The sequence below is a fragment of the Cnephaeus nilssonii genome (assembly GCF_951640355.1).
Source record: "Cnephaeus nilssonii genome assembly, chromosome: 11".
NCBI lineage: Eukaryota > Metazoa > Chordata > Mammalia > Chiroptera > Vespertilionidae > Cnephaeus > Cnephaeus nilssonii.
In genome coordinates this window covers 93,722,147-93,744,467 of record NC_137082.1, presented here as the reverse complement: position 1 = coordinate 93,744,467, position 22,321 = coordinate 93,722,147, and the positions used below count along the sequence as shown (strand labels likewise).

Here is a 22,321-nt window from a genome sequence, read left to right as displayed (position 1 = left end):
TCAAGCAAACAAACCCGGGCCAATTCTGGATGCCTCTACAGCCACCGTGTCTTGCAGAATTTTTTAAAGAGTTCTCACTCGTGGTTTCCACCCACTCTCTTCACGCAGTTTCACGCTCCTAAATCCACGCTTCACCCAAGCTGCTCTCATCATGGCCACCAGGGGCTGTTTGGTTCCTAAATGCTGTGGCCGCTCTTCAGTTCTGAGCTTGGTTGCTTTCTCTGTGGTATTTAACTCCAAGTCCCTCTCCATGTTCATTCCACGGCTAGAGCTCCTTGGCTTAAATCCTGGCACATCTTCTGTATGTTCTCAGACATTTCATCAAACTGGCTGCCACTCCGTTTCCTTAATGGGCGTCTCTTATTCTGCTCATTCTTTTTTTTAAATGTACATATATATTTATTGATTTCAGAGAGGAAGGAAGAGGAGAGATAGAAACATCCATGATGAGAGAGAATCATGGATCAGCTGCCTCCTGCACGCCCCAGACTGGGGATCAAGCCCACAAGTTGGGCAAGCACCCTGACTGGGAATCGAACCCTGACCTCCTGGTTCATAGGTCAACGCTCAACCCCTGAGCCACGCCGGCCGGGCCATGGTTAAGTCTTGATCTTCAAGATTGTGGCCTCAGTCCCTCTTATTTTCCACCTTCACATGGACTCACTGGGTAATCCCACTCATTCACACGGTTCAGGTACCACCTAACACTGCTCCCTCCTCAGCCTCATCTCTCCCTCCGCCTACGCTGCCCTCCTGGGCTCCCAGCCCTCCGCCGTCTATGAGCATGTCTTCCTGACTCCCCTCGATCCCTAAGCTTACCCATCCCAAGTGGACGTCTGCTCTTTACCTCGCCGGACGGCCCTAACTCTGCGAATAACATCAACTACTGAATTCTGCAGATTGAAACATTCTAAAGCCCCTCATCTCGCCTACGTCCTTCGACCTTCGACACCCGAGCTCTGGTCCCATGCCATTTGACAAGGTGACCCCAACATCCTCCCGGGTGGCCTCCCAGCTCCACTCCCCACACTGCAGCCAGAGGCCTTCCTGAGGCGTAAACCTCGTCAGGTGGGTCCTCCGCTGCAGCAGGACGTGGGTCACGTGGCTCTGGAGCCAGACACACCAGGGTTTCACTTCCTGCTGCAAAACTGTGAGAGCAGCTCATTCCCTAACTCATCAAGTTTTAGTTTTCTTTTAGTTAGTTAGTTTGTTTGATTTTTAAAGCCCTGACCGGTTTGGCTCAGTGGATAGAGCGTTGGCCTGGGGACTGAAGGGTCCCAGGTTTGATCCCGGTCAAGGGCATGTACCTTGGTTGTGGGCACATCCCCAGTGGGGGGTGTGCAGGAGGCAGCTGATCCATGTTTCTAACTCTCTATCCCTCACCTTTTCTGTAAAAAATCAATAAAATATATATTTTTAAAAAGAACCAGGAAAGTACATTCTCTGGGTCTTTTGAGGGCTCAGAGCTGGGCACATTCCAGCCGCTCAGAACATCTTAGCTATTATTTCTACTAAAACCTTTCACAGGGTCATTGCCGCCCTGAAATGTGGGGGTACCGGGATGACGTTAATGAACTCTGTAAGGCACCCAGCCTCGGGGCCCCGACCAGGCCCTGGGGAGGCGGCGGCGGTGCGACAGGAGGACACAGACCCGAATCCGCCCGCACCCGTCCCTCCCGTCCCTCCGCGTGCGCGGCCGCAGGAAGGCGGGACCGGCTCCTCCCCGCGCGGCCGCCACCGGCGACAGCCCCGCCGCCCTCCCCGCACCGGGCGCACCGACCCCGGCCACAGCGCAACCAAACCCGGGCTCCAGGAGCCGCCCAGCTCCGCGCTTCCCCGCCCCCGCCCCCGCCCCCGCCCGCCGGTTCCGGGCGGTGCGCACCCACCCTCGGCCCTGCGGCGGCTCGGCGGCCTCCGGGTGCAGGTCTGTAGCCGGCCCGGCCCGCACTTCCCGCATCCCGCATCCCGCATCCCGCATCCCGCATCCCGCATCCCGCATCCCGCATCCCGCATCCCGCGCGCTCACCTTGAAGGACATCCTGCACGTGTCTCCGTGTCCGGGTGTCCGGCCGCACAGCGGGACCGCGCTCGGTGCCGGGCGCCCGCTGCACCCGCTGCACCCGCTGCACCCGCCCCTCCCGCCGGGTCCGCAGGCAGAGGCCTCCCGGCACCGCGCGCTCCCGCAGCCGCCACCGCAGACAGGGCGGGGCGGAGGTCGGCGGGGAGGGGGAGGGGACGGGGGCGGGGAGGGACGGGAGGGGCAGGGGCGGGGCGGGGTGGGGCGGGGGTGGGTGCATGGGGGGCAGGGGTGGGGTGGAATGGGAGGGGCAGGGGCGGGGCGGGGGTGGGTGCATGGGGGTGGGTGCATGGGGGGCAGGGGTGGGGTGGGGTGGGATGGGGTGATGCAGAAGTTGCTGGGAGGCTGCACCCGCCTTCCAGGTCCCCATCTCACTCTCCAAACTGTGCGCGCCCTGTGCGCTCTCCAGGCTCACGGGGTCACACCCACGCGCATCACTTCACACCCACACCCTCGCCCCTGCATTCCTCAGTCCACACACACACTCCAAACTGCACACCACACCTGCACACGCCCCACCTTCCACGCACACAACGCTGTCCACCTGCACTCCTCACACACTCACACCCTCTCATACACCCCACATCCATGTTCCCGTCACACACACACTCCAAACCCACACGGACTGTACAGTATCCACACACAGGTTCACACACGATACCCCCCTCCCCACACACAATACTCCCCCCCCACACACACACACACACTCCCACACCCACATCTCCCAAAGAGCAGGTGCAGTGGGCGGCGCCCAGCCCTCACCAGAGCAGGGAATGATGGCGATGAAACAGGAGACAGTTCACCCATCACCCACCACCCTTTCAAATCGCCTGTCATTTTTATTTATTTCTTTCCAGGTTTCCCTTTCTTCTGATCCTTTTCTTTTCTAAGAATCTGTTGGTTTTATTCCCCCTCCTGGGAAGACGCAGGAGGAAACAAGCCTTTGGGTTGAATCAGTAATAAGTGGTATTTCCTTTTTTGCAGGCGAGGGGCACATTTGAAATATACTCATAGCTCCTTATTTATTTATTATTATTTTTAATAAATATTTTTATTATTGATTTCAGAGAGGAAGGGAGTGGGAGAGAGCGGGGGGAAACATCCATGATGAGAGAGAATCACTGATGGGCTGCCTCCTGCATGCCCCACGCTGGGGATCGAGCCTACAACCCGGGCCTGTGCCCTGACCGGGAATCGAACCGTGACCTCCTGGTTCCTAGGTCGACACTCAACCACTGAGCCACGCCAGACGGGCTCATAGCTCCTTTTGGTTACACCTGTCACCTGCGCGGGGCCGGTGCTGCACACCTGGAGTATCGGGGAGCCGTGCACGCCCTCGCACACTGCTTGCTGCCTGCCCAGGGGTGGTTCAGGGGAAGCAAAGGTGGGAGAGTCATATATATTTTAAATGAAAAAAACAAATTATTTTTTAATGTATCAAAGACAATAATAGTCTTTCTAGAAAGTTCAAAGCTAAAGTAAAAGTGGCGTCTCACACGTAGGGTGGTGGGCAGTTAGACAGACATGAGCGGAGCAAGGACGATGGGCCAGCTACAGGTCACCAGGGAGGAAAGCCCGGGTGCTGAGCAAAGGACACTGTGGGGTGGACCCTCCCCCGGGTGACCTTCCTCCCCAGGGTGACCTTCCTCCCCAGGTGACCTTCCTCCCCAGGTGACCTTCCTCCCCAGGGTGACCTTCCTCCCCAGGTGACCTTCCTCCCCTAGCCCATCACTGGTCTGCGGTTTGAACCCCTGACCTTTCCTCCTAGAAGTAACATTTAGGCCTCAGTTGTAGTCAACTCCAGGCCCGGAAAAGCAACAACACCAGACCATCCTAACCCTGGCTGACCTCAGGACTGTTAGAGAGTGGGAATTTTTGAGCACTACTGAGGCCGTGGACTATGCCCCAGATAGAGATGTCAGTGCTGACACCAGGCCAAGCCTTGAGATATGGTCTCATGGCCCCTTCCCAGCACGTAGCCTTCTTTCATAGAACACTGTCAGCTTTCTGAAGACAGGATGACCCTGTGAATAACATGGTCGTCATTGGCATGATCCTGACGTTGCTTGGGAAAAACTGTTGTCTTGGGTTACTTGTTCTGCAAAAACCGGATGTGGTTAATGTGCTTAAAAGCGGTCCTACACAAAGGGTCGTTGCTGCTCCCTGGTCTCCCTGCGTGGAGAATGGCAGAGCAGTCCCGGGTCGCCCGGCCGCCCGGCTAATAAAGGCTACCTACATTTTAATTTGGTCTGGGCTCCAGTGGTCATTCACTCGCATCTGCTCCACAACAAGGACCAGCTGCATTGAATGATGACCCCCTGCCCTGGCGCCTGCCAGTCCATCGTGGAGCCCACAACCCTGAGAGGGCCCGCCTGGGAAGCTGCTGAGCATTCTGTAGAGATCTTCCAGATGGGACGGCCCCTAAGACTCTCCCAGGACAAATGCCTCAGGTGCGCTCCCTCCTGGGGGCCTGCCGAGCCTCCTCCCCCCCCCCCCCCACCCCCCGGTGCGGTACCACAGGCTCCCTCGCTCCCGAGCTCTGAGGCCCTTCCTTTGCCTCTACAACTGGTTTCCTACCCCGTTTCTCCGAGGAATTGCCTCTCCCACCTCCGTGACTTTTACATACACGTTCTCTGTAGCTGGAGTCTTGGCTCTGAGTTCTTTCGTAGCCAGTACCCAAGTGCGGAGGCTGCTGCACCCGGGTCCGGCCTGACCCCGTGGGTTTAACCCCCAATGGCCCAACGGCGCCCACCCCCGTTCTACCTACAACACTAGGATCCACTTATTCTCCCTCACCACTGCTTCCACCTCCTTCCCTCTCCTCAACTGAATTTGTAATGAAAATGTGTAAGGTAAAAACTACAACTACAAATGAAAGTTAATAATGACAGTAAAAAGGTTTTCTCTTTGTAGGGTCATGGGAATTGAACCGTGACCTCCTGGTTCATAGGTCAATGCTCAACCACTGAGCCACACCGGCCAGGCCCTTTATAGATAAACTAGTAGCATTACTTGGTGTTTAACATCCTTTTAAATCACCTGGTTACCCTTCAGAAGGGCCTTCCAGGGACTGCACAGGCCCCTCTGGACCTCTTGCGTGGACTCTGGACGGGCCACTGCTCTCCTGTCACCTTTTCAGTCCCAGCTGTCACAGTCCCAGCAGGAAAGAGATGGCACGCGCACACGGTTTTCGGGAAGGACTTTGGCAAGGGGGACTGTTGACAGGTGTGAGAGCAGGGGCACACAGCCAACCGGGGAGGTGGCACCCCAGAAATAGAGACCATCCAAGGTCGCAAGGGGGCAGGGCCACATGAACACGTAATAGTGGGCACGTGAACAGGGGGCAGGGCCACATGAACACGTAATAGTGGGCACGTGAACAGGGGGCAGGGCCACATGAACACGTAATAGTGGGCACGTGAACAAGGGGCGGGGCCACATGAACACGTAATAGTGGGCACGTGAACAAGGGGCAGGGCCACGTGACCACAGGAGAGTGGGCACGTGAACAGGGGGCGGGCCACGTGAGCAGCAGGAAGTGGGCACGTGAACAAGGGGGCGGGGCCACGTGAACACACTGGAGAAGTCGCCTGAGGATGGAGGAGGGGCCACGTGAAGACTGAAGGGGTGCAGCCAGGGGCCCCCAGAAGCTGAGAGGCAGGAAGGACCCTCCCCTGGAGCCCTCTGAGGGAGCCCAGCCCCGACACCCTGATTTGAGATTCCGGCCCCAGAAGGGGGAGCACGTGTTCCTGTTGGGTGAGGCCAGCCTGTTGTCATGGGAGCAGCAGCCCCAGCAAACAGACCCTCCTCCTGGGGCTTTGACTGGGTTCTGGGAGCAGCTGAGCCCTGTGCCCCAGGGGAGACCCCCGAGACCTCTCCCTGCAGGGCTCCCGGGGAGACCATCCCTGTGTCTGTGCCTCGGCCCTGCCTCCCGCTCCCCCGGGCTCCCGGGCAGGGAGAGGGCAGTGGGCGCACCAGGCGGGCTGCTGGGTGGGAAGCAGGCCACGTGGCTCAGGGACTCCCCGCCGCCTGGCCCAGCCCCCAGTCCCACCCTCACCCCCAGGCCTTCCCCCTCAGGAGTCCAGCCTGGGCCTGTGCGTCCTGCAGCACCTGGGGTGACAGGAGCCAGAACTGGGCTGTGGTGCCCATATTCTAGACGCCAAAACTGAGGCTCAGAGAGGGGAGCAGCGGGCCCTCCCCCCACCCACCTCCCCCTCCACTCAGCCCAGCTCACAGGTGTTCCCCCAGTGGAAAAATACACACCAGCTGGCCCTCCTTCCTCATCCCTCTGTCCAGGTCACAGCCTCCTTTTGGGCAGGTGGGCGGGGCCTCTTCCCGGGGAAGGAGGTCCAGGAGGCAGAGGGTCCGGGTATGGGTTCTGGGACCCCAGCCTCACCCAGCAGAGCTCCTGGGCCTGGGCCCATCGCCCTCCCACAGCTCCCAGACCAGGCGGGCTGTTTCCTGTCTCCCTGCCTTCGCACATGCAGTTCCCTCCACTTCGAATGCCCTTCCTCGTCCTTCAGGGCCCAGCTCGGCTGTAACTCCCCTGGGAACCTTCCCCGGGTCACCTGGGGCTCCCCCTGCACCCTGCACCCACTCCCCCAGTCAGCCGTTTTCTGGATGACGCTCTCACGGGGCGCTGAGGTCTTGGGGTGCTAGCTTTGCCTTTGTGCCCCAGCCCCTGGCACAGACAGGTGCTCAGTAAATCCCAAAGGAGGGGAAGGAGGGAGGGAGGGAGGGAGGAAAGAAACACCTCTCAGGATTGGAGAGGATCTGGGCCGTGAGCACCTGGCACGGGGCTGGGCACGGAGCAAAGCCCACTCGCTTCCTGCCGCCTCCCCCTGAGCCTGGGCCCCAGCACCTTCTGCCTCATCCCATTTGGACCCGGCTCAGGGGTCGTCTCCACACCCGCAGGCTGTGTCTGCTGCCCATGAGGATGCGAGGTCATGACACCAGGAGGCAGAAGGCACTTGGCTTCCTAAGGAGCTGGTGTGTTAGGGAGAAAGGCCTCCATTCCCAGAATCCTGAAATCCTGGACTGTGCAAACCTGCAAGGCCTGAGGGCTGACCTTGAGCAGGGTTTTCACACTGAATACTTTCTGCAAACAAAGCCGTACCTGAGGCCATTAGATAAAACAGGTGGACGCTCAGCTGCTTGGGGCGAAGAGGTGGGTGTTGAAGGCAACTGGGAGATGGGACCAGAGTCCCCTTTCCCCTGTGGCTCTGGGTCCTGGGGAGACGGGGTGGTGGTGGGAGGGGGCAGCCAGGAGGGAGAGGGAGTCCTGGGGGAGTCCAGGGCTGACATTTACTAACTGGTACCGAAGGGCTTCAGTATGGACTGCGTGTCCGTGTCCGTGTGGCTGGGCCAACGACCTCCTCTTCGTCTATACACAAAAATGAAAATATGTCCTTGGAGAAAATCATAATGACTTCAACCTTCAATGTTCTCACGGCTTCTTTTCTTTTTTTTTTTTTAACCTTGAAGGGATATTTTAGGGGAAGTATCTCTTGTCTAGAGGAAATTTTTATATGAATTCAGCAATTCCATCAACTTCTCTTTTTCTTTTGTGAAATTCAAGTAAAATTAAATTTAAAATTGTATCTGAAAAATAATAAAATAATTTTAAAATAAAAACTTCCGAAATGTGATATAAATTTTCAATTTTTAAATCAAGAAAGGCTCAACAGGTTTTCCTTGCCTTGAGTGTCTACGGATGAGACAGTTTGGACGTTGCCACACACCATTAGAGAAGATCGGGCACTGGAGGTTTTGCTATAATAGTTTTGATAAACAAGAAGAAGGGAAAGAATTAACATTTTGAGTGCCAGGCGCCTTCCTTATAAAAATCAGATGAGGTGGTTTATGCCCATTCCACAGGTAAAAAGACGAAGGTCCTGAGAGAGGAAGTGAAGGAATTGGCTAACGAGTGACTTAATTAATTAGCCCTTTTATTAAGTCTGTCTGGCTTCAAAGCCAATCCCCTCTCCACTCTCTTTCCATATCCCCCCCCCCCCCCCACCCGCCGCTCAGGGTGATTTTTGGCGGGTGTCCTGGCCGGGCTGCTGCTGGGATCTTCCTCAGAGTCACAGGACGGAATCTGCCTGCACCCCACCCCACACACCTGGCCAAGCTCATCATCATTAAAAAGTAAATAAATAAAGCCCCAAAGGAACAGAATTCTCCTGCTCACAGGCAGGTGGAGGGTGGAAGTGAGCAAAATGGGAAACAGTAGGCACTCTTTGGAAGCGATTGCTATGCTGCATCCACTCCGGAGGGTCTTTTGGTTGCAATCCGTGTATGGTAAACACTGCTGTAATTCCGCTGTGTGTCCTCTGATGCCCAAGTCTATTTCCTCAGGGATTCCTTCTTTTTAAAAAAAATTTATTGATCTTTTAAAGAGAGGAAGGGAGAGGGATAGAGAGCCAGAAACATCGATCAGCTACCTCCTACTGGGGATGTGCCCGAAACCAAGGTACACACCCTTGACCGGAATCGAACCTGGAACCTTTCAGTCCCCAGGCCGACGCTCTATCCACTGAGCCACACCGGCCTGGGCAGGGTTCCTTCTTTGACAGTATGTTCTTCACCGTATCTTCTGAAAAGAGTGTTCTTTAGAATTGCATTTGCTAAACTTTTTCTATTGTTCATTGATGAACTGTTTTGGTTTTTTAAAAATATATTTATATTTTATTGATTTTTTACAGAGAGGAAGGGAGAGAGATAGAGAGCTAGAAACATCGACCAGCTGCCTCCTGCACACCCCCCACCGGGGGTGTGCCCGCAACCAAGGTACATGCCCTTGACCGGAATCGAACCTGGGACCCTTCAGTCCGCAGCTCTATCCACTGAGCCAAACCGGCTTTGGCAATTGATGAACTGTTAACAGTTGTGTGTATGCTCTGCTCCGGCTTGCAAAGTCTCTCTCTCTCTCCTTCACTGGGTAGGGCATTCCAGTGTTGCCCCCAGGAGCACCCTGGCCCATGGAGTCGGGGTTCTGGCGTGGCTTTGTGTGAAGGTTGCCCTGTACCCCCTTCTCAGGAGAGCCACCCTTGCACAGAGGAACTTCACAGAATGTTCCGCTGTCCCCCAAGCGGCCCACAGCCACCCAGGCCTCTTCTGCTCCTTGCTTTCGGTACACGCTAATAATTTTCTTTTATTACCCATCCTAGTGACTGAACACAATGTCGGCTGCCCTTCATTTCTGTGGTCAGGGTCAGTGATGCCCTCGGGGGCCAGTTGCCTTTGCCCCATGCAATGCTTTGCCGTTTAAAACTCGTCGCGATGAGCTGTGAGCCACACACCGCAGGGTTTCTGGGAGACTCGTCTGTGACCCCGTGTCCAAGCACCCGGTGTAAATGCCGGCCCCAGGAGCCTTCGTCTCCCTGTCGGACGTCAGATGGCGTGTTGGATTTTCATTAGGATGGTCAGCGTTATCGCGTAACTCTCTCAGCTTCCCCCGCTCCAGCATTTGTTTAAAGAGAGGGCTCAGAGTTGGAAAGTACCCTGGCACGCATCGGGCCCTTGGGCATTAGAGCCTCTGTGATGGATGGACCCAGAGGAGACGCATCCTAACAGAAGCTGCCGAGCGTTCCTAGGCTTCCGAGCGTCCACGCCGGAGCACCAGCCTAGAGTGTCCTGAGGATCCTGAATGCTGGTGGAGCTCACATCCTGTCCTCACGGTTTATTATCAGGTTGCTGAACCCATAAAGGGGCAAACGTGTAGCAGACACACAGACTCAGTTCTGAGTTACTTACAAAGTTGGCCCTGGTTTTGCTTCATCTTTACTGAACACAAACTATTGAAAAGAAGCCAAAAAAAAAAAAAAAAAGCTGACTTCAGTCCTTAGGGAAAACAGACCAAAGACTCTCATGCTATGGAAAGTCCCTCGCGGCCTCTCGTGGGAGCCAGCGTGAACTTCAAATTTAAGTTTGTTTGTGGAGAAAACAGACTCCTCCCTCCACAGCTCCAAATGCAGAACAGAGTATTTTTCGTTGGCATTTGACTTTGGGGGCCCTTACCTGGCGTTACCTTTCCATCAGCCGCATCTTGTTCAGAACCAGGCAGTCTCTGCCAGGGCTTCACTTTTGGGTGCCGAAGGGGGCACCTGATTGCGGGAGCCCAAGTCAAGGGCACCCACCGGCCCCGGAAACAGCGGGGAGGCAGGATGGAGCAGTGTGTCTGTGCTACCTGAACTGACACTTCGTGTATGTGGACGTATGTTTTGTGTATGTGGGGGGGGGGGGGTGTCTGGAATTTTGAAGTTGAACAAGGGACCTTATGCTTGTATAGGACACCCCACCCCCAGTCTCCATCCCCCCTCAAAGCCGGCGATGTCACCGCCTTCATAGGCCACCAGCAGCGTTGATGCCTTTGATCGGTGGAGGGGTAGGACTCCCCGTTCCCCAGCGAGCGGGATCAAGCCGAAGAAGGAGCCATAAACAAAAATGGGAGGTCTGGGCAGGAACCCGAGGAACTTCACGGGAAAGAGAGACGTCAGCAGACGCTCCCAGAAGAGCCACCATCAAACTTGGTTTCCACACAAAATGGTCCTTGTAACCTCTGCCTGCAATCCGGTTGCCATGGTTACAACTCCACGGGGACATGCCAGTCCCAGGATGGGAGCAGTGCCCTTGTTGTTCCATGGCAGGTCCTGTCAACTCTGGGCTCAGCAGGTGGCCTGAAGGCCAGTCCGCTCCTGCTCAGTCCTGGAGCTAGGCAGGCCCGGGGGGGGGGGGGGGGGGGGCGGGGGGGAGAGGGGAGAGAATACAGAGAGCTCCCAGCAGAAAGCGAAGCAGCCTGGAGGTGGTCGGCGTCCTGGGGGCCTGGGGCAGACAGCGGGCGGTGTGCAAGGCAGACACATTGACCAGAGGAGCTTAGGGCCGTAGTCGGCAAACTGCGGCTCGCGAGCCACATGCAGCTCTTTGGCCCCTTGAGGGTGGCTCTTCCACAAAATACCACGGCCTGGGCCAGTCTATTTTGAAGAATTGGCGTTAGAAGAAGTTTAAGTTTAAAAAATTTGGCTCTCCAAAGAAATTTCAATTGTTGTACTGTTGATACTTGGCTCTGTTGACGAATGAGTTTGCCGACCACTGGCCCAGAGGATCTGAGGGCAATGGGAGCTTCTGTGACTCCTGCAGGCCCTCTAAGGTGCTGGGGTTCGGGCTGGGTAAAAAGCAGGAAGTAGGTGCCCGGCTGGTGTGGCTCAGGGGTTGAGCATCAGCCTATGAACCAGGAAATCATGGTTCGATTCCCGGTCAGAGCACATGCCCGGTTGTGGGCTAGATCCGCAGTGGGGGGTGAGTAGGAGGCAGCCGATCTATGATTCTCTCTCCTCATGGACGTTTCTATCTCCTCTCCCTCTCTCTTCCTCTCTGGAATCGATAGAAATAGATTTCTTAAAAAGTGAACTCTGTCCAGCAGAGAAGGTCAGCGGGTAAAGGCAGAAAGGGGATGTCTAAGGGCTGATGCTTAGTGGCAAGAGCAGAGAAAGCTTCCAGGTTCCGAGAAATCAGGACCCTAGGCAGGAGCCTGCACAGAAACCCAGGCACAGGGCGTCAGGCTGTGCTTTTCCCAATCGCTAGCCGAGTTGGAAGCATACTACATGTGGTATTGCATGAGGCCCTTCATAACCTGACTGCATTCAAATGTCATGCCAGGGGTACAGTTGTTCAGATGAAGAAACCGAGACTTAAAAGTGGCTGTAAAATGGCCCGGAGTCACAACATCACGGGAAGCAGTAGATGGGGACCTGGGCCCTCGCTGCGTAGAGGAAGCTTGGTCCGGAACGGGGCACGGGGAGGGGCCGTGACGGTGAGCGTCAGCCGGTCCGTCCAGCCTGCGGCAGACATGGCCCATGCGTAGTCACTTAACCTTCACAGTGTCCTCATCTTTATTATGTTTTTTCCAGATGAGGGACCCAAAACATATAGAGAGCTAAGCAGCGTGTGTAAAATCACACAGGAAGGGGACCATGACCCAATGAATGGGACCGAAGTACATGCCAGAGCAAGACCAGCAGCAAGGCTGCCCGAGGCCACGTGCCGTGGAGAAGGAGGAACGTGCCCCCGCTATACAGTCAGGTCCCTCAACCTGAGGTCGGAGTTAGCGAGGTCTCCAGGGCAGAGCGCACCTCCAAGGACTCCGACTTCCTGCACGGAGTGTGAGGCGTGGCCTCCACCTGATCTAACCCAGCGATGCCTTTCTTCTTCACAACACGTGAGTCACAGAGTCAGCCCTGACGTGGCGTCGCGCACCTCCCACCCAGCTCTCCGCCCAAAGGCAGCCACGTAAGTGAAAGCTGCTTTTAACTTGAGCATACCTGTCATTTCTTCTGAGATCTCTAGACGTGGATTTAATTTATTACTCACACCAAGCCCAGAGAATTAGGCAGGTTACTTCATGCCCTTATAAAAATAGCTGTAAAAAGCTGACTTATCCTTGTTGTATGGACAGTTGAGCGGCTGATAAAGATTTAACCTAACAGAGCACCATAGGATTAGGAACTATGCATTAAGTAACCATCAACCTGTCAACGTGTATTTGTTGGCTGCCCACGCTGGGCCCTATCTTGTCGCAGGCCTGATGCTGGAAGGTCACTGGAGAGGTCATGTAGACCAGCGCTTCTTTAACTGTCAGTAAAGGAAGACCATTTTAAAAATAAATTTTATTGATTTTTTTACAGAGAGGAAGAGAGAGGGATAGAGAGTTAGAAACATCCATCAGCTGCCTTCTGCACACCCCCTACTGGGGATGTGCCCGCAACCAAGGTACATGCCCTTGACCGGAATCGAACCTGGGACCCTTCAGTCTGCAGGCTAACGCTCTATCCACTGAGCCAAACCAGTCAGGGCAGAAGACCATCTTAAAAAGTCACAATCAATTGTTGGCCAATATGTTCTAAATATACAATAAAACTGGATTACAGGGAAAATGGCCGCACCATCGCCTGACATCTACGTATAAAAGTTTATAAACACTCTCGATGGTTGTGCTTCTCTCATCGCAGCCACAGTTCAGGGCTGGGCACCGGCCCACGGACCACACTTCGAGCAGCACTGGTTTAAACTAGGTGTGACCATTCAGAAGCCATCCAACAACTCAAAAGCTAGCTTTTGCTGCTTTTTCTTTCAATCTTTAATTTTTTAAACTTACGTTAATGGAATTTTCAACACTTGGTGAAATGATCAAAGAAAGTCTTTGAGTCAAGGTAAACCACATTTTTTTCCAACTGAGAGATAAAGGAGAAGCTTTTTTCAAAGCTCAACCTATAAAAGATACACAAAGAATGAAAGAAAGAAATATAAACTATAGACCACCAGTGAGGGGGGAAATGAGGCCAAGGCTGTGCCTGAAAGCGAGGCTCACAGGTGGTCACACCCCTCCGACTCCCACGATAGGTGCGAAGGGCCTCTCTGACGGTGTGGGGTTCGCACAGACACAGAACGAAGAAATCTGTTTGGACCGAACTGTCCTTTCTGGCATCGTTGTTGATGCTGTGGCACAGTCACAAGAACTTGTATTTTTTTTTTTAAAACTTGGAATAAAGTTAACAGAGCGATTTGGCGAGAGTCAAAAACAGGACATGAAACTCATGAGATAAAAATGTTTCTTCTCCCTAGATACTTACCCAGGGGCAAACGCCAGAAAAAAAAAAGAGAGAAAGTAAGAAGAGAGAAACTTAATTTATCTTAAAGACATTAGCTACGTAGGAAAAAATTCTAAACGTGAAAGTCAAATTCTAAAATCCCGGTTTCCTAGAAGCTTCTAGAAGTAAAACTTCCTCACCTTGATAGGAAGCGTGCTCTACACTTCACTTCAGATCTAACTCAAGGTGTTTCAGAGTGGGACCTGCAAATGGTAGGTGGTACTTACCAGTTCATGTTGATGAATAAGAGGAGAGAATTCCGAGGGTTGTGGTTGTGTACTGGTGCGTAATGAGCCACCCCTACACCCAGGGCTTCGAACAACCACTAGTTGTTTATAGCTCCTGGTGCAGCCACCTGGGCTGGGTCAGCCGGGCAGTTCTGCGGGTCTCCCTGGGGGTCTCGCACAGGCGCCTTCCTCTGATGGCCTGAGCGGGGCTGTCTGACGAGGCTGGCTTGCCCACGTGCCTTGCGTGGTCTCACATGTCCCAGACCTCTTTCTGCATCCCTCTCCCTCCAGCAGGGTAGTTAGACTTTCTTACCGCACGGGTTCTGGGTTCAAGGGAGAATGCTAAGATGACGAGTGATGATGAAATTTCTGTTGACATCACTCGTTAATGTCTCATTTGCCAAAGCAAGTCACGTGACTGAACTTAGACTCACTGTGAAGAGAGACTTCTCAGAGGCCTGCTTCATTGGAGGCCACCCATGTAATGGCCCATCATAAACTAAAAAAAAAAATTTAATAAAAATGTTTAAAAATTACATAAATACGGATTCAAAATTAGGTTACTTGGAATATCCAGCTGATGTTCTAGAGCTTTGTAAGATGGCATTCGTATTTGGGATTTTTTTTTTTAATGGCTTGTGGGGCTATACAAACTCACCCAGATTAGCCCTGACCAGGTTGGCTCAGTGGATAGAGCGTCGGCCTGCGGACTGGAAGGTCCCAGGTTCAATTCCCGTCGAGGGCATGTACCTTGGTTGCAGGCTTGATCCCCAGTGGGGGGCGTGCAGGAGGCAGCTGATCAATGTTTCTCTTTCATCGATGTTTCTAACTCTCTATCCCTCTCCCTTCCTCTCTGTAAAAAATCAATAAAAAATATTTAAAAGGGAAAAAAAACTCACCAGATTAGCTCAACCAAGTCAACTGATCAATCCATAAATATTTATTGAGCACCTATTAAGTCATTATCACTATGCAATGATATGAAAGTGGTATGGAAGACACGTTTTCCTGTATATAGGATACCCCCAATGGAGTCAGAGAATACAAATGGTAAAAACAATGTGGGAAACAGAATCAGGCAGAATATCGCTAAGTGCTTAATTGTCCCAGATAGAATACAAGGTAGTAAAGAATTTAAAACTTTTAGTTATGCTTTGTTCTGATGAGGCTTGCAACACATGGAGACATGGTCTCAGCGTTGGAATAATCTTCGATAATCCAAGTCTGAGCACGCAGACTTGACTATGGCTACCGCCTGGCTCTCCCGGTCCTTCTCTCCGAGGTGGAGAGCACTGCTTTATGGGTCCAGGAGACGAGGGAACTCAGCCACGTAAGAAGGGAGATTAGACTTTCTCAAATCCGAGTCCTTGCCTCTGAGAAGGCGGGTGCTTGCAAGTCAATTTTGCAGCATCTGCCTGGTTCCCTTTGTCTTCAGCAATCCGCTCTGGGCATAGTGCTCACTCAGCTGCCCTGGACGGGAGACGCGGAAGAGTCACGCTGATCGATGGGGAATGTGATGGCTTTGGAACAGCAAGTCATCCCGGATAGGAAGGACGGAAGAGCAAGGAAGAGCTAACACCCGTTCAGCACCTGCTTGTGTTCCAGACACTGTGAGACCCTGCGGATAAAAAATAAATTAAACTCGCTGCCTGCCCCCTGAGAGCTCGAAGTCTAGTAAGAAGGCAGGTCAAATGCTACAATAGGGGCATGAATGCTGTGCCCGGCGAGAGGCGGCCCAACTCTGAGGGCAAAGGGAGCGTCCTGGGTGCGGCCAGCGAAAGCCTGCCAAGCAGTGGGGCCCCAGGCAAGTTGTGGAGGGTTAACTGGAGTTCTAGGGTGGCGAGGGGGGGTTCCTGGCAGGTGACATGGCCGCATGCAAAGTCGTGGAGACACACTGAGGGTGGGAAACTGTTGGAGAAAGTGGAGATGAGGGCATACTCCAGGCAAGTGAAGGAGACAGGGCAGAAGGACAGGCCAGGGTCCGCTTACGAACCACCCTACGAAGGAGTTAGGTTAGTCCTTATCCTGAGTGATAAGAAACAGTAAGCCCTGACCGGTTTGGCTCAGTGAATAGAGCATCGGCCTGCGGACTGAAGGGTCCCGGGTTCGATCAAGGGCATGTACCTTGGTTGCGGGCACATCCCCAGTGGGGGGTGTGCAGGAGGCAGCTGATCGATGTTTCTCTCTCATTGATGTTTCTAACTCTCTATCCCTCTCCCTTCCTCTCTGTAAAAAAATCAATAAAAAAATATATTTAAGAAACAGTAAGTGACGTTGAGCAGAGTAAGGATATACTTCCGTTTGCAGCCTGGTGACAGCACTGCCTGATAGAGCTGCCTGTGCGTTGTAATCCTCTCTGTTCAGTGTGGCAGCCAGGAACCACACGTGGCTGTCGAACACTACCTGCTTTCACAGGGGATCCCTCAAATCTGGGGGGCTCCATTCACGGGGAGTCTACTCCTCATTTACATAGCAGCCCAGGGCAGGTGTGTGTGGAGCAGACCCCCATACGGGCCGGCCCAGGCCCCTCCTGTCTTGTGGGTTCCCTCCGGCTCTTTGGCCTCCAGGCAGGAGAAGAGAGAGAACGGGAGGGATCACACAGAAGGCGGTTAATGGCTTCTGTTCCTCACTTTTCATTGGCTCAAAGTCAGTCATATGACCCCCTGAGATGCAAGTGGGGCGGGCCAGGCCTTCCTGGGGCAGCACCACTTCCTGGAACAACAGTGCGCTGTGCATGGGAGCCAGTCCTCGGTACGCAGCGGTCATCGCCGTCAATCCCAGCAGACTATGTGGACGGTCCTCACGGCTCTGTGGTGTTTCTCATCCTCGCCAGGATTTCCATACCATTGACTCCGTCCCTCTCTATCTCCCCCCCCATGCCCTCGGGGCTATGTCTATGCTTTACTCCTGTTTTCCAGTTGTTTTCCAGAGCCTGGCTGTCCAACCAGCCACCCTCAGAATCCTCTCTGGAATTTAGTTCTATGAAAAAACACTCTGCATGGGTTAAGGAAATAACGGGTAAGTGGGTGAGGTACAGAGTTATAGAGTTCCTAATCACAGAGTGCATACTTAGGTCCTCTTTAACTCCAGTGTAGAAGTGTACAGACAGCCGAAACCGGTGTGGCCCAGTGGATAGAGCGTCGGCCTGCGGGCTGAAGGGTCCCAGGTTCGATTCCGGTCAAGGGCATGTACCTTGGTTGTGGGCACATCCCCGGTGGGGGGTGTGCAGGAGGCAGCTGGTCGATGTTTCTCTCTCATCGATGTTTCTGGCTCTCTATCCCTCTCCCTTCCTCCCTGTAAGAAATCAATAAAATATATTTTTAAAAAAAGTGTACAGACATGCGCAAGTTGGATCTGCCTTGCCTTAAGAAGAAAATATTGAATTTAGCAGCATCCCCACTCATTCTGTAAACTACTCAGCAGTAAGAGGGCTATTAGAGACCGTCAAGTGGTGAGAGGTTTCAGTGATTGTATCTTTTTAAAAATGTTTATCTCACATTCTTTCTTTCTTTCTTTTATAATTTTTTATTGTTGAAAATTACATATGTCCCCCCTTTCCCCCCCCCCCCGATTATTTATATCTTTAAAATTATTACACATACGTTCTAGGGCTCAAGTGAAATGAATTCAATCCAAATTTTGACCAATAATTACCAATCTGCTGCTTTGTATGAGGCACTTCTATTGAGATCTTCGAAGACACGAAGAAGAAAACATCCTTGGGCCAGCCTCTGTCCTCAAGAGTTCCATCCTTTATTGTTAAACTAGGGGCCCAGTGCACGAATTCGTGCACGTTGAAAGGAACTGTGGGCTGCGAGGCACAAGGGCAGGTCTCGGCCCATCCCCCGCGCCCCTGCCCAGCCCCTCCCACCACGGCCTTCAGTCCCCTGTTGCAGCCCCGCTCCCGCTGCCTCCGCTCCCATGGGCTGACAGCACCCGCCCTGCTTGCCCCTGCTGATGGTGCGGAGGGATTGGGGCCGGCGCCAGCAGTGGGTGCGAGTGGCGGCTGTTGCCCTGACTGTCCCTCAGGAGCAGGGGGAGGTGAAGAAGCTTTCAGGGGCAATCAGGGGCGATCAGTGCCAGCAGCCACTGCTTGCACCTGCTGATGGTGCGGAGTGATAGGGACCAGCGCCAGGCACCAACAGCGGGTGTGAGTGGGGCTGGCACCGGCACCAGGTGGGAGCACCAGGCAGGACTGTGGCACACGGGAGCAAAGAATTTTCAGTAGCCACTAGAGGCTCAACCTAATGACAGCAACTGGTGCCCTATCTTAGTCTGGCGCCCCCACTCACCTGCTCCACCATCCCACTGTGGCCAATGCCCGCCATGTTCTGCACCGCCCCCCCTGGTGGTCAGTGCACGTCATAGCAACTGGTTGTTCCGCCGTTCGGTCTATTTGCATATTAGCCTTTTATTATATTGGATAGCCTTTTATTGGGCAAATTCTTGCCAAAATGTATGTCTCTGAAGTGATATATTTTGGACGTAGGAACCAAGTGTAGTGTGGCTGGCCCCAGCAAGTGACATATTTTATTGCTGCCTGTGGTGATAACTCCTGTGGTCACAGAGACTGTGAAACAGGATTCACATCCTTAAACTTACGGTGACCTGGAAGGAGAAAATTTGAAAATGATACAAGAGGATATTTTAGAGGCTGCTTTCTACTTTCCACTCAAAATCTCTGCCAGATAAATTACTAACCTTCATGTCAAGAGAATGAAAGTTCCCTTTCTTAAGTCTCCACTAAGCCTGAGCAAGAGGATTTAATTTCTCTCTGCCTTATTTTTCCTCATCCACAAAATGGAAATAGTGGCTTTCACCCACTTGCCTTTCAGGATTAGCTCTGGGCTAATGGGGAATTTTTCACTGTAAAGAAAAGGCACTGCACAGCCAGCATGGCTCAGTGGTTGAGCGTCGACCTATGAACCAGGAAGTCACAGTTCAATTCCCGGGCAGGGCACATGCCAGGGTTGCGGGCTCGATCCCCAGTGTTGGGTGTGCAGGAGGCAGCCGATCAATGATTCTCTCTCACCCTTGGCATTTCTATCTCTCTCTCCCTCTTTTTTCCTCTCTGAAATCAATAAAAAATATTTTTTAAAAAGAAAAGGTACTATTACAGAGAGGTAAGCTTCCTTTCACCCCAGTACTACTGCTTGTAGTAACACAGACCTGGAGTAAAGAAAAGGATTTCTTATTAACTAACATATAACATTACCTGCTCTGCCCAACCGCATACTTCACATAAAGGCCAAACTGGAGTGTGTGCAGCAAGAGCTGGAGAGGAAATTCATGCAATTGGAATGTGCATTCTTCATGGAGTCTTTGGCAGACTGGCGACCAGGGAGTGCCCTATGGGAGGCACCCGTGTCAAGGTTCCAACCAACCTGGAATCTGCCAGCCGTGAGCAGAAACTCTGCTCCGAGAATTCCACTCTGGTTTAGGTGAACAGGGGATGCTGAGCTCACAAATGGACCGGACACAGGCCCGTGCGAGGGAGCATCACTGCTTTCCAAGGAGCCCTCAGACCAGAGGCCTGGGGCAGGGCCTGGGGCAGGGCCTAGGGCAGGGCCTGGGGCCACACTGAGCGGGGGAGTGGTGCTATAACCCCAGCAGGCACGTGGCTGGGTTCTGGATTTCGGGTACCATTTTGTGGTAATGAGGACTTGGGCCATCCTTAACCTTGACTTCTTACCTATCAGTAAAAGTGGGTGGTGTTGAATCTGTGCTTCCCAATGCCCAGGGGGCTCGGGAGATCTAGGGGGAGTCTCCGTTTTCCAAATGACTGGCAGGAGCCTGCAGCATAGGCTGGTGGGGGCACACGTCCTGCACTTGGGCTGGAGCGATGTAAGCTCAGAACGGTCACACTAATTGTCCCATGCTAGTTACCAGCTACTTATAGGTCATTAATAACATGGAAAATGTTTGTTAAGAAATGTATTTTGTAAAGCCCATTCAGAGTAGAGCTCCTGAGAGAGGAGAAATCTATCTATACATATAAAAGCCTAAGCGACCGGACGACCTGACAACCAGATGTCCGGCCGGTGGCTATGATGCTCACTGACCACGAGGGGGCAGATGCTCAATGTAGGAGCTGCCCCCTGGTGGTCAGTGCACTCCCACAGCCGGAGCGCCGCTCAGCTGACAGACGGGCGCCAGACGCCGGGCTCAGGGCTGGCGAGTGCAGCTGCTGCTGCAGGAGTCTCTCCCACAGACACTCCCTCTGTGTGGTGGTAGCAGGCGCAGCGGGCCGGGATGAGGGGGAGCGGCACAGCGCCCAGCCTGGCCTCGGGCTCCTCCCTGGCCGCCTGCTGCTCCTGCACTACTTCGTGCTGTGCGGGATCAACGTGGACAATGGGCTGGAGCCCAGCGAGCTGGCGGGTAAGGCCGGGCTGCCGTGGTATGGTGGTCTACTGATCCCCGCAGGGTAGGCGGAGGGACCCCACCGGTGCATGAATCTGTGCACTGGGCCTCTAGTAAACGCATAAAGCCCTAGCCGGTTTGGCTCAGTGGATAGAGTGTTGGCCTGCAACTGAAGGGTCCCAGGTTGGATTCCGGTCAGGGGCACATGCCTGGGTTGCGGGCTCGATCTCCAGGGGTGGCGTGCAAGAGGCAGCCAATCGGTGATTCTCTCTCATCATTGATGTTTCTATCTCTCTCTCCCTCTCCCTTCCTCTCTGAAATCAATAAAAATATATTAAAAATATATATATACATATATATGTGTGTATATATACATATATGTAAAAAGCATATGAAAGTGCATGTTAGAAGGTTGGTCCTGAAAGATGCTCTCGACCTTCGCAGCGGAGCTGACCAGGTGGACCATCGAACTTCCCTCATTCCCACGTTCCCCCTCGTTTTCCAGGGGAGGCCTGGCCAGGGTGTGGCCTGACCAGAAGTAGAAGCTTCTCCTGCTTTCCCGTGTTGTTTGTGTTCTTTTCATGGCTGTTGGTGACCCACATGCTGCTATTGGCCTAGAAGGACGTCATGGTCATTGTTTTCTCCGTGAAGTGACGACGAAGGTGGAAAGCCACAGCTGCATTAAGTGGAACCAGCCAGTGTGAGTTGTTTCCTTGAACAATACAATTCTAAGAAGAATAAGCAAGACCCAGGATTTATGATCCCAGCTCAGATTCCCAGGGGGACGTGGGAGGACAGGGAAAATGCTGCCCTGCTGGAGAGGGGGGAGGGAGGAAGGAGGAGGTTAAAACCTAGGCTTTGACTTAATGAGCAGAAGCCATGAGTATGTGAGTCCAGACACTGTGAAAGGAACTTGCCGAGTGCAACAAGGACACAGTGAGTTTATCACCCTGCACACCGAGGGTCTGACCTCTGGTGAAACCCTTTTCAACTATGTCCTTCAGATGCCCCCTTGAAATCTGAAGGGCATAGCTATGCATGAATCACTTCTGAGGTATCGGGAGGCCAGCCAGCCCCCGATTCCCTGGTGTTAGTTTGGGGTTTGTTTATTCCCAACTATGCATGTGTCACACCCATCGCTCCAGGGCTCAGCAAACCCCTAGCCGCCCTGTGCCGGGGGCTCCTGCAGCTTCCACACCTCACAGGGCCTCACCAGGACAGCTTTTCCGTCCGTCCGTCCGTCCTACAGAGTCCTTCTGGGAGCATGGACTGCGGATCAGAAGTCCTGGGTCCCTATTATTCCTATTTTTCTTAAAACAGGGGCAAGTTATCTAATTTCTCCAAGCATCATCTTTCCCCATTAAAGCACAGCAGCCCCTTGCCTGGCCGGTGTGGCTCAGTGGTTGTGCGCCAACCTGTGACCTGGGAGTTCAAGGTTCAATTCCAGGTCAGGGCACATGGCCTGGGTTGTGGGCTCCATCCCTGGTGGGGGTGTGTAGGAGGCAGCCGATCAGTGAGTCTCTCATCATTGATGTTTCTCTCTCTTTCTCTCTCTCTCTCTCCCTCCCCCACTTCCTCTAGAAATCAATAAAAATATATTTTTTAAAACCTCACACAACACAGCAGCCTCATCTCACCTTTAAAATACCAGCGTGCCTTACATTTGCTGCTTTAGTGTTCAAAAGTACTTTCTCATTCCTTCCTTTATTCAAATTTCAGGGCAGCCTTTCTCCCCTCCCCTCCCCAGCCAAGTACCATTACTCTCCTTACATCTCTGATATCTAGGACTGTGGATGGTAGGTGCTCAGGGTGTTTGCTTTGGATACACAATCTTTAGAGTGATAACTTTACTGGCAAATATTAACTTGAGATATTTAGCTTCTATTTGATCATCTTCAAAGCTGTTCTCGGTGGGCAAACACACTTATCGCACCGTGACTTCACTAAGTTATTTCTAAGCTGCAGTGACAGTGTGAAGTCAGTGACATTCCATATCTGCTGACTGTGGCATG

At 53.2% G+C, this 22,321-nt stretch overlaps 1 protein-coding gene across 1 annotated transcript in view; it reads right to left on the bottom strand.

The window, feature by feature from the left end:
• Positions 1-2,177, bottom strand: part of ANKRD29 (ankyrin repeat domain 29) — a 30,425-nt gene extending 28,248 nt beyond the window's left edge. Inside the window, exon 1 of the mRNA XM_079784019.1 lies at positions 2,027-2,177. Coding sequence (XP_079640145.1) covers positions 2,027-2,038 — 12 coding nt within the window. The 5' untranslated portion in view covers positions 2,039-2,177. The remainder of the gene's footprint in view (positions 1-2,026) is intronic.
• Positions 2,178-22,321: the final 20,144 nt, after the last annotated feature.